The sequence below is a fragment of the Aquarana catesbeiana genome, linkage group LG11 (genome assembly GCF_042186555.1).
Source record: "Aquarana catesbeiana isolate 2022-GZ linkage group LG11, ASM4218655v1, whole genome shotgun sequence".
In the NCBI taxonomy this organism is placed as follows: domain Eukaryota; kingdom Metazoa; phylum Chordata; class Amphibia; order Anura; family Ranidae; genus Aquarana; species Aquarana catesbeiana.
In genome coordinates, this window is record NC_133334.1 from 16,757,304 (window position 1) to 16,770,328 (window position 13,025).

The window sequence follows — 13,025 nt, forward strand, 5'->3', positions numbered from 1 at the left end:
ACACTTTTTTTTTTTTCATTTTGGACACACTAAGGGAGGGTTTTAACCCCTGTCATTGTATTTTTTACCATCCCTGTCCTATTGCAGAGATTTCCCTTTACTTCCTGCCCCATAGCCAAACAGGAAGTGAGAGGAAATCTATGCAAATTAAGGGAATCCATTGCACCCCCAGGCCCTCAGAACTATTGTCCCCACACGAAAATTTCAGGGCGGGTCCCAGCAGAGAACCCTGTGGGCCCCACTACCCACCCCTGACCATTCAGAGTATTCCCCATTTATCACCACCCTCTGAATTTGCCCTTGTAGACAGTTTTCAATCCATGTATTTACCCTATGGACCTTATTTTGTACAGTAAACGTTTATGGGGAACTGTGTCAAATGCTTTTGCAAAATCCAGATACACCACGTCTACGGGCCTTCCTTTATCTAGATGGCAACTCACCTCCTCATAGAAGGTTAATAGATTGGTTTGGCAAGAACAAGTCTTCATGAATCCATGCTGATTACTGCTAATGATGCTGTTTTTGTTACTAAAATCTTGTATATAGTCCCTTATCATCCCCTCCAAGAGCTTGCATACTATTTATGTTAGGCTAACTGGTCTGTAATTCCCAGGGATGTATTTTGGGCCCTTTTTAACCAGCTGCTGACTGCCTCACAATGATATACGTTGGCAGAATGGCATGGGCAGGCAGAATCACGTACCTGTACGTGATCTGCCTCCCGCAGGCGGGGGGTCCGATCGGACTCCCCCAGTGCCCGAGGTGGTCGGCATCTGTCCGGGAGCGATCAGACGTGAGGGGGAGGCCATCCATTCATTGCCCCCCCTCGCGATCGCTCCCAGCCAATGAGAATCTTCCTCTGCCTCTGTATAGTAAACAGAGGCAGAGGAAGTGTCATCTCTCCTCGGCTCGGTATTTTCCGTTCCGGCGCCGAGGAGAGAACACATTTATGTGAGTGCACAAACACTACACACACAGTAGAACACGCCAGGCACACATTACATCCCCATCACCCCCCGAACCCCCCCTGATCACCCCCCGATCACCCCCCCTGATCACCCCCCGATCACCCCCCCGTCACACTGACACCAAGCAGTTTTTTTTTTCTCTGATTACTGCATTGATGTCAGTTTGTGACAGTTAGTGTGGTAGGGCAGTTAGTGTTAGCCCCCTTTAGGTCTGGGGTACCCCCCTAACCCCCCCTAATAAAGTCTTAACCCCTTGATCACCCCCCCTGTCGCCAGTGTCACTAAGCAATCGTTTTTCTGATCGCTGTATTAGTGTCACTGGTGACGCTAGTTAGGGAGGTAAATTTATAGGTTCGCCGGCAGCGTTTTATAGGGTCAGGGACCCCCATATACTACCTAATAAAGGTTTTAACCCCTTGATTGCCCCCTAGTTAACCCTTTCACCAGTGATCACCGTATAACTGTTACGGGTGACGCTGGTTAGTTCGTTTATTTTTTATAGTGTCAGGGCACCCGCCGTTTATTACCGAATAAAGGTTTAGCCCCCTGATCGCCCGGCGGTGATATAACTTAGGTTTTAGGGTCAGATAGGGTCTGCGTCACCCCAGGCAGCGTCAGGTTAATGCCAGAACCGCTAACACCCACGCACGCAGCATACACTTCCCTTAGTGGTATAGTATCTGAACGGATCAATATCTGATCCGATCAGATCTATACTAGCGTCCCCAGCAGTTTAAGGTTCCCAAAAACGCAGTGTTAGCGGGATCAGCCCAAATACCCGCTAGCACCTGCGTTTGCCCCTCCGCCCAGCCCAGCCCACCCAAGTGTAGTATGGATCGTTCACTGTCACTTACAAAACACTAAATGCATAACTGCAGTGTTCGCAGAGTCAGGCCTGATCCCTGTGATCGCTAACAGTTTTTTGGTAGCGTTTTGGTGAACTGGCAAGCCCCAGGCAGCGTCAGGTTAGTGCCAGTAGTGCTAACACCCACGCACGTACCGTACACCTTCCCTTAGTGGTATAGTATCTGAATGGATCAATATCTGATCCGATCAGATCTATACTAGTGTCCCCAGCAGTTTAGGGTACCCAAAAATGCAGTGTTAGCGGGATCAGCCCAGATACCTGCTAGTACCTGCATTTTGCCCCTCCGCCCAGCCCAGCTCAGCCCACCCAAGTGCAGTATCGATCGATCACTGTCACTTACAAAACACTAAACGCATAACTGCAGCGTTTGCAGAGTCAGGCGTGATCCCTGCGATCGCTAACAGTTTTTTTGGTAGCGTTTTGGTGAACTGGCAAGCACCAGTGGCCTAGTACACCCCGGTCATAGTCAAACCAGCACTGCAGTAACACTTGGTGACGTGGCGAGTCCCATAAGTGCAGTTCAAGCTGGTGAGGTGGCAAGCACAAGTAATGTCCTGCTGCCACCAAGAAGAAGACAAACACAGGCCCGTCGTGCCCATAATGCCCTTCCTGCTGCATTCGCCAATCCTAATTGGGAACCCACAACTTCTGCAGCACCCCCATTCACATTCCCAACCAAATGCATGAGAGGCATTTTCTTTATGTCCTCCTGAGTACCCCTACCCAACAAACCCCCCAAAAAAGATGTCGTGTCTGCAGCAAGCACGGATATAGGCGTGACACCCGCTATTATTGTCACTCCTGTCCTGACAATCCTGGTCTTTGCATTGGTGAATGTTTTGAACGCTACCATACACTAGTTGAGTATTAGCGTAGGGTACAGTATTGCACAGACTAGGACACACTTTCACAGGGTCTCCCAAGATGCCATCACATTTTGAGAGACCCGAACCTGGAAAGGGTTACAGTTACAAAAGTTACAGGTGATATATGCCGAAGCATGGGGGCAGCAGGGGCGGAGGAGCGATTTGCTCCTACCTTTTGCGGGAGGATGCCCCCTGCTTCGGCATATATAAATGGTGCATGTATGCCCATCATTAGAAGTGGGTGGATGAAGGGAGGTATTCTAATGGTTGGCATACCCACCGATCAATCTCTTTTTTTCATGCAGCCCACAGGCTGCATGAAAAAAAAAGATTACAATATATGCCCAATAAGGACCAGCAACGTACTGGTATGTTGCTGGATTTTGAGTGGTTATACCAGAATGATGCCTGCAGGTTTAGGTATCATCTTGGTATCATTCTTTTCAGCCAGCGGTCGGCTTTCATGTAAAAGCAATCCTATCGGCTAATTAGCCTCTAGACTGCTTTTACAAGCAGTGGGAGGGAATGCCCCCCCCCCCCACCGTCTTCCATGTTTTTCTCTGGCTCTCCTGTCCCAACAGGGACCCTGAGAATGCAGCCGGTGATTCAGCCAGCTGACCATAGAGCTGATCAGAGACCAGAGTGGCTCCAAACATCTCTATGGCCTAAGAAACCAGAAGCTATGAACATTTCATGACTTAGATTTTGCCGGATGTAAACAGCGCCATTGGGAAATTGGGAAAGCATTTTATCACACTGATCTTGGTGTGGTCAGATGCTTTGAGGGCAGAGGAGAGATCTAGGGTCTAATAGACCCCAATTTTTTCAAAAAAGAGTACCTGTTACTACCTATTGCTATCATAGGGGATATTTACATTCCCTGAGATAACAATAAAAATGATAAAAAAAAATGAAAGGAACATTTTAAAAATAAGATAAAAAAAAAAGCACCCCTGTCCCCCCCTGCTCTCGCGCAAAGGCGAGCGCAAGCTTCGGCCTGGCGTCAAATGTAAACAGCAATTGCACCATGCATGTGAGGTATCACCACAAAGGTCAGATCGAGAGCAGTAATTTTAGCAGTAAACCTCCTCTGTAAATCTAAAGTGGTAACCTGTAAAGGCTTTTAAGGGCTCTTTCACACGGGGGATCCATATGTCCGTTTTTCATCCTTCCGTTTTCAGATGAAAAACGGACATACATGTATCCCTATGGAGCATCGGATGTCAGCGGTGACATGTCCGCTGACATCCGACCCGCTCAGATCCGAAAAGTGTAACGGAGGAAAACCCTACTTTTCCATCCGTTTTCGGATCGGGTGACGACAGACTCTACAGTCCATCATCATCCGATCCCCCATAGGGGAGAGCGGCGCTCTGACAGGTCCGTCGCTGCACACTGTGGACCTGTCATCTTCCTGCTCAGTGGGGATCGGCGGAGCGATCCTTGCTGAGCAAGCAGGTGTTCATGAGGTGGATCATCACTGATCCGCCCCATGTGGAAGAGCCCTTAAGGTTTTTTAAAATGTATTTAGTTTGCCGCCACTGCACGTTTGTGCGCAATTTTAAAGCATGTCATGTTTGGTATCCATGTACTCGGCCTAAGATCATCTTTTTTATTTCATCAAAAATTTGGGCAATATAGTGTGCTTTAGTGCATTAAAATTTTAAAAAGTGTGTTTTTTTCCCAAAAAATTTGAAAAATCGCTGCGCAAATACTGTGTGAAAAAAAAAATGAAACACCCACCATTTTAATCTGTAGGGCATTTGCTTTAAAAAAATAGATAATGTTTGGGGGTTCAAAGTAATTTTCTTGCAAAAAAAAATAATTTCTTCATGTAAACAAAAAGTGTCAGAAAGGGCTTTGTCTTCAAGTGGTTAAAAGACTGGGTGATGTGTGACATAAGCTTCTAAATGTTGTGCATAAAATGCCAGGACAGTTCAAAACCCCCCCAGATGACCCCATTTTGGAAAGTAGACACCCCAAGCTATTTGCTGAGAGGTATGTCGAGTCCATGGAATATTTTATATTGTGACACAAGTTGCGGGAAATAGACACATTTTTTTGCACAAAGTTGTCACTAAATGATATATTGCTCAAACATACCATGGGAATATGTGAAATTACACCCCAAAATACATTCTGTTGCTTCTCCTCAATACTCACTATACCTCTCAGCAAATAGCTTGGGGTGTCTACTTTCCAAAATGGGGTCATTTGGGGGGGTTTTGTGCCACCTGGGCATTCCATGGCCTCCAAAACTGTGATAGGCAGTGAAGAGTGAAATCAAAAATTTACACCCTTAGAAATCCTGAAGGCGGTGATTGGTTTTCAGAGCCCCGTACGCGGCTAGGCTCCCAAAAAGTCCCACACATGTGGTATCCCCATACTCAGGGGAAGCAGCTAAATGTATTTTGGGGTGCAATTCCACATATGCCCATGGCCTGTGTGAGCAATATATCATTTAGTGACAACTTTGTGCAAAAAAAAAAAAAAAATTGTCACTTTCCCGCAATTTGTAACAAAATATAAAATATTCCATGGACTCAACATGCCCCTCAGCAAATAGCTTGGGGTGTCTACTTTCCAAAATGGGGTCATTTGGGGGGGTTTGTGCCATCTGGGCATTTTATGGCCTTCAAAACTGTGATAGGTAGTGAGGAGTGAAATCAAAAATTTACGCCCTTAGAAATCCTGAAGGCGGTGATTGGTTTTCGGAGCCCCGTACGCGGATAGGCTCCCAAAAAGTCCCACACATGTGGTATCCCCATACTCAGGAGAAGCAGCTAAATGTATTTTGGGGTTCATTTCCACATATGCCCATGGTCTGTGTGAGCAATATATCATTTAGTAACAACTTTGTGCAAAAAAAAAAAATTGTCACTTTCCCACAACTTGTGTCAAAATATAAAATATCCCATGGTCTGTGTGAGCAATATATCATTTAGTGACAACTGTTTGTATTTTTTTTTTTTTTTTGTCATTATTCAATCACTTGGGACAAAAAAAAATAATATTCAATGGGCTCAACATGCCTCTCAGCAATTTGCCTGGGGTGTTTACTTTCCAAAATGGGGTCATTTGGGGGGTTTTGTACTGCCCTTCCATTTTAGCACCTCAAGAAATGACATAGGCAGTCATAAATTAAAGGCTGTGTAAATTCCAGAAAATGTACCCTAGTTTGTAGGCGCTATAACTTTTGCGCAAACCAAAAAAATATACACTCATTGACATTTTTTTTACCAAAGACATGTGGCCGAATACATTTTGGCCTAATTGTATGACTAAAATTGAGTTTATTGGATTTTTTATATAACAAAAATTAGAAAATATTATTATTTTTCAAAATAATTTGGTCTTGTTCCGTTTATAGCGCAAAAAATAAAAATGGCAGAAGTGATCAAACACCATCAAAAGAAAGCTCTATTTGTGGGAAGAAAAGGACGCAAATTTTGTTTGGGTACAGCATTGCATGAACGCGCAATTAGCAGTTAAAGTGACGCAGTGCCAAATTGTAAAAAGTGCTCTGGTCAGGGGGTAAATCCTTCCGGGGCTTAAGTGGTTAAATATTGGTGCTACGTTGGCTTTTATCCAATCCGCTGGTACCATTCCAGTCAGTAGACTGTTAGTAGAAATTAGGAACAATGGTCTGGCAATTACTTGACTGAGTTCCCTAAGTACCCTCGACTGCAAAGACATCTGGTCCTGGTGATTTATTAATGTTAAGTTTCCCAATTCTAATTCTGTCCTCTGTTAGCCATGAGGGTGCTTCATGTGATAGGGCATTGTTAACTCCCACTGACGCCAGGACATGGTGCAGCCCCTTAAAGTCTGAAGTATAGTAAACTAGCCTCTTGTTTAGAAAGTTTGGAGACCCCTGCTCTAGGGATTAAGGAGGTACAGTGGAACCTTGGATTACGAGCATAATCCATTCCAGGAGAATGCTTGTAATCCACAGCAGTCGCATATCAAAGCGAGTTTCCCCATAGAAGTCAATGGAAACTAAGATAATTAGTTTCACATTGACTCCTATTGCATGCAATACCGCATGTGGCCAGAGGTGGGAGGGGGGGCGCTGGAGAGACTCGGAAATACTCGGAGACCACTCAGATGCACTCGGAAACCCTCGGAAAAGCTTGCAAACACTCGGGAACTGAGTATTTCTGAGTTTTTCTGAGTATTTCCGAACCGCTTTGAGTGTCACCGGTGCCCCTGCACCTCTGGCCAAATGCGGTACTGCACACCGCAGAGGCTTGAATCCTGCTCGTTTTGCAAGACAAATCTCGCAAACCGAGTCAGGATTTTTTTTAAATAATTGCTTTTATTGCGAAACGCTCGTTAACCGCTTTATTTGCAATCCGAGGTTCCACTGTATTACACTTGTTTACATCTTTTTACATAGTTTGTTACATCTGATGTGCTGCAACCTATTTGTAAACACACCCTCTCTGCATTCACTCCAGTGATGGCTGTATGGCATTCCCAGGGTTGGTTTCCTGAGGGTGTGACAAGGTGATAACGCATCAGCACAATTGGGAGATAGAGACAGAGGTTGTCACTCTATAACAAGAAGTACCTAAACAAGGACCTTCTTGGCTGGATCTCCAGGGATTATTATTTACATCAAAGCTGCAGATTAAAAAATGATTGAAAATGGTGTTTGAAAAGACATTGACATGTGAACATATTCTAGTAATTGGGTTTAAAATGTAGTAGTTCAGTAACAGTGATATGTAATACAATATGCAATGTTTTTATCTGGTAGTTTAACCGGCGCTTAAAAACAATATTGGATGAGAATGTCAGTAGAAATCAAGGTAATGGAAATCTTGCTGTACAGTTTACTATTCAGAACCATGTTTTTGTTAATGGGAGTTTGTTTACAAGATCTATTGGGAGTTTCCATCATGATGGGTTTGGTTATTGGAAACTTGCAATTAATTCTACTTTAATTAACTGGAAAAATAAGAAAAATCAGGTAAGGCTATATGAGATTCTGTAAAGTGCTAGAGAAAAAAAGTCTTGAAGATGTGGGTCATTCGTATGCCATAATCTTAACTCAACTATCAGAACGATTGCCTCCCAGTGAAGACTCTTCTTGCCTCAGGGTAAAGTAAGAATAATGTAAGTGAGTCTTTTAGCCTGCATTTTTTCTAGGATAGACATAACATTTTCTTATCTCTAAGCCCCCTTCTGTCTCTTCTGGGCTTTCTGGAAACCATGTGATGAACTGATAAATAATGTGAAGATCAGAGTTCTGTGCAGGCTACTTGAGTTCCTCAACATCTAACTCATAAAATCCAGTTATGCTGAAAGAGAAATGGGCCTTTCCCAACCTGTGACTCTTTGTGGGCTGATAGCAACTTATTCAAAGGATCAGTGATAAGCACTGAAAGCAAGAATACGTATCAAACCTAGAAGTAAAAATAGGAATAAAAATAGGAATAGGGACCAAAAGATGTATCATGAAAATGGTGAAAGTGAGAAGAATGAGGTACCAGGAGGAATAGAGGCAATGGTTACTAACATCATCTTTTGGGTACCATCAGTAGGGAGGCCCCTCATGTTGAGCTAGGTGGGAACCCCCCCTAAAAATGGTGACCTCCACCTGAATATTCCTGTGGAGGTGAAAACCCATAGGAAGAAGAAGCTACCACACATACAGGTGATTTGGGAGCCAGACCTAAACATTTGTCTCAGTCAACATCACCTTTTTTGGTTGCCCTAAAAGGGGTGTGAAGAGAAAAAGAAGAAGAGCGGGACTAGATCCCAACGCCGGTGAAGATGTACAGGAAATTAGTGTTTTACCATTTGGTAAATGCAACTTGGTCTTGCATTCCTGCCTTGTGGAAATTTACATCTGCCCCCACTGTCACACAATGGTTCCATTTGGTGGAAGACATCCTTCATATGTAGAGATTGACTAGCGCCCTAAAGGGAACAGGGGAGAAGTTTCATAAGACTTGATTTTACTGGCTCGAATACATCTGCGCTGATGAATTTGACCAAATTTTGGCAGACCAATCACCTTCTTAGATGCCAAGATGCTGAGCCTATACAGCCATGATGGTGGAGTGTAGAATACTTGTGCTTGAGTGATCAATGACTGGTGGATGCAGAGCAGGCCTGGTCTGCCCTACCATTTTTCCCTCTTTTCCTTCTCCCTGCTCCAACCCCCCCCCCTCCTTTTTAATATTTTTTTTATCCTGGAGTGTCATTTGGACCTTTAAGTTAGATGGGTAAAGTCCAGGTAAGTGAGCAACAATAGGGGATTCCAGTGGAGCCACTCAAACAGCCAGCTGTGCGGGGAGGTGACAAGACCTATTTCTCTCTTGGTTGGATACCTAACATGTTTCATTCGGCCACTGCCTTCATGAATGGTTGTATAAATAGATCCCTTTATCTTTTATGATTGTGTGTCTATTTTGTTGTAAGCCATTGGCTTCTACTGTATTTGGGATTTTGAATGTTTTTCACTTTATTATTACTTGCTTGTAAACTTTTGAGAATTTGTTTTGGTCTTGACAAATCAAGAATGCAAAAAGAAAAAAAACAGTCTTACCGTATAACATAAATTATATTATTTTGCCTTCTCTTTGTTGAACAAATAATTTATTGGATCAAGTTCATTCATGCATAAAATAAAATTTGAAAAATTATTAAAAGAAATAAAGTATTTCAGTTAATAAGCTGGCTTTTAAAATCTACATCTGGAAAGTATTTACAGCGCTTTAGTTTTTCCACATTTTGTTATTTTAAAGCCTTATTCCAAAATGGATTAAATGAACTATTTTCCTCAAAATTCTACAAACAATTCCTTATAATGACAATGTGAAAGACTTTGAAATCTTTGCAAAGTTATTAAAAAATGTAAAAAATCCCATGTGCATATGTATTCACAGCCTTTTCTCAATACTTTGGTGAAGCATCCTTGGCACAATTATAGCCTCACGTCTTTTTGAGTATGATGCTACAAGCTTAGCACATTTATTTTTGGGCAGTTTCTCCCATTCTTCTTTGCAGGACCTCTCAAGCTCCATCAGGTTGGATGGGGAGCGTTGGTGCACAGCAATTTTCAGATCTCTCCAGAGATGTTCAATCTGGGTCAAGTCTGGTCTCTGGCTGGGCCACTCAAGGACATTCACAGAGTTGTCCCTTAGCCACTCCTTTGTTATCTTGGCTGTGTGCTTAGGTACAGTGTCCTGTTGGAAGATGAACCTTTGCCCCAGTCTGAGGTCCAGAGTGATCTGGAGCAGGTTTTCATTAAGGACGTCTCTATACATTGCTGCATTCATCTTTCCTGACTTGTCGCCCAGTTCTTATGCTGAAAAGCATTCCCACAGCATGATGCTGCCACCACCATGCTTCACCATCATGCTTCACTGTAGGGATGGTATTTAACAGGTGAGTGGTGCCTGGTTTCCTCCAAATATTCAGGCCAAAGAGTTCATTCTTTGTTTCATTAGACCAGAGAATTTTGTTTCTCATGGTCTGAGAGTCCTTCTGGTGCCTTTTGGCAAACTCCAGATGGGCTGTCATGTGCCTCTTACTGAGGAGTGGCTTCCGTATGGCCACTTTACCATATAGGCCTGATTGGTGGAGTGCTGCAGAGATGATTGTATTCTGGAAGGTTCTCCTCTCTCCACAAAGAAAAGCTGGAGCTCTGTCAGAGTGACCATCGAATTCTTGGTCACTTCACTGACTAAGGCCCTTCTCCCCAGATTGGATTGCCAGGTGGCACGCTCTAAGAAGAGTCCTGGTGGTTTCAAACTTCTTCCATTTACGGATGATGGAGGTCATTACGCTCATTGAGAAATTCAATCCTGCGGAAATGTTTCTGTACCCTTCCCCAGATCTGTGCCTCCATACAATCCTGTCTCGGAGGTCTACAGACAATTCCTTGGACTTCATGGCTTGGTTTGTGCTCTGACATGCATTGTTAACTGTGGGACCTTCTATAGACAGGTGTGTGCCTTTCCAAATAATGTTTAAGCAACTGAATTTACCAAAGGTGGACTCCAATCAAGTTGTAGAAACATCTCAAGGATGATCAGTGGAAACAAGATGAACCTGAGCTCAATTTTGAGTGTCATGGCAAAGGCTGTCAATACTTATGTACATGGGATTTTTTAATTTTTTGTTTTTAATACATTTGCAAAGGTTTTAAACAAACCTTTTTCATGTTGTCATTATGGGGGATTTTGTCTTTAGAATTTTTTGGAAAATAATTAATTTAATTCATTCTGGAATAAGGCTGTAACATAACAAAGTGTGGAAAAAGTGAAGCGCTGTGAATACTTTCCAGATGCACTGTATTTATGTGTAAGTATAACTTGCCATATAAAAAAAGATCACAAGATGTGGTAATCTGCCAATCATAAAAAATATATTGTAGAACTGCTGCACCGAAATAAAAAGATATTTTCAAAGCAGCTCAGGAAAAACAAGAGTTGCTGAAGTCCACAGTCAGCAAATGGTTTACAAGTTGAAGAATTTTGGCACCATGACTGATTTCCATAAAAGAAGAGATTTTATCTCATAGACAGTAGAATAGTGGTGAGGCCACATCACTTGTAAAGTATCCACCATAGATAAGAAAACTTGGTTTTATAAATACATTTATACAATATATATAACATACTATATGTTGCTCTCTGTTAGGTTCCAAAATCTCAGTGCTCAGAAAGTTGTTTCCCAGGATACCGGAAAGTTCCCGGCTTCGCCATACAATCTTGTTGTCATAGCTGTGCCCCGTGTTCATATGGAGAAATATCAAATACTACAGGTAATGGTTATCAAATATTACTAAGGGCGTTATGTCTTTAACCACCTGATATACAGGGTGACTTAGAACCATCAAACCTTATATATTTTCTAAAAGCAGAGACCCTGGAGAATATAATGGCAGCTCTTGCAATTTTTTATGAAACACAATATTTGTGCAACTGTTTATCAAAACTTTAATTTTTCAGGAAAAAATTCACCCAAATTAATTTTAGTGAATGCAAACGCATTATTATGACCAATTGTTCCATAAAAAAGTGTAAAGAGTAAAGAGACACCAAACATGTCAAGATTTAAAACTGCACACTACTGTGAAATGAGGACAAACTATGTTACCTAAAATTGTCCATAGGTGATGCTTTAAAACCTTTACAGGTTGTCAGTTTAGTGTCAATCATGAATTTAGAGTTAATCATCCCCCCAATCTCAGGAAGCGGGTCCTGAGACCAGATTGGTCAGAGAGTCTTAGGACTCTTGCTCGGACAGGAGGGGAAGTAGCGCCTGTTCGGCCGGGAGGAGAAGCAATGACCCCGGATATTCCCTCAGCAAGCTGGAGCGAGGAGCAGCATGAGCCTCCTAAGGTAAGGCCACTGATCACTATGGATGAGCTTCGTTTTCGAGTCGAACCCATGTTCAACTCGAACATCGTCTGTTCGCCGAATTGCGAACGATATGGGCCGTTCGCGCCAAATTCGTGCGGCGCGTCATGGCCCATAATTGACTGCGGCATCGCAGTGCATTGCTGGCTGATGATTGGCCAAGCATGCACTATGACCCGCATGGTTGGCCAATCACAGCACCGTCTGAACAGAGAGCCGTAATTGGCCAAAGCCAAGGAGGCTTTGCCCAATTATGGCTCAGGGGATTTAGCACACGCCCCACACTATATAAGGCCGCCTGCACGGCGGCCCTGTGTAGTGTGTTCCGGCATTCATAGATAGAGAGAGAGACAGACAGTGTCATTTGATTTGAGTTAGATAGATTAGGCAGAACAGTCAGTCAGTTAGCTACACTTACAGTGTATTGTGTATATATATGCATCCCAGGTGTTGCATATATATATATATATACACTGTATTCAGTTTAGCTAGATCCGTTCTTGTTATCTTCTTACTGACAGGCAGGCTTGTCTTGTTACAGTATTTACAGCTATCTGAAGAAAATTGCTGGTGTTCTTTTGATCCTATTAGTACCACAGTCAGGCAGCTAGACTATTTACAGTTAGTGCAATGCGTCCTGCTCACAGTGTTCAGCTAAAACTACAAGTTAGTGGGGTGCCTCCTGCTCACAGTGTTCAGCTAAACCTACAAGTTAGTGTGGTGCATCCACCTCACAGTGTTCAGCTAAACCTACAAGTTAGTGCGGTGCATCCTGCTCACAGTGTTCAGCTAAAACTACAAGTTAGTGCGGTGCGTCCACCTCACAGTGTTCAGCTAAACCTAGAAGTTAGTGCGGTGCGTCCTGCTCACAGTGTTCAGTTAAAACTACAAGTTAGTGCTGTGCGTCCTGCTCACAGTGTTCAGCTAAAACTACAAGTTA

The 13,025-nt window shown here is 43.1% G+C and overlaps 1 protein-coding gene across 1 annotated transcript in view; it reads left to right on the forward strand.

Annotated features, from left to right (window-relative positions):
• LOC141111668 (vomeronasal type-2 receptor 26-like) overlaps window positions 1-13,025 on the forward strand; it is a 57,532-nt gene that overhangs the window by 30,741 nt on the left and 13,766 nt on the right. The window contains exon 4 of the mRNA XM_073603816.1: window positions 11,364-11,487. Coding sequence (XP_073459917.1) covers window positions 11,364-11,487 — 124 coding nt within the window. The remainder of the gene's footprint in view (window positions 1-11,363; window positions 11,488-13,025) is intronic.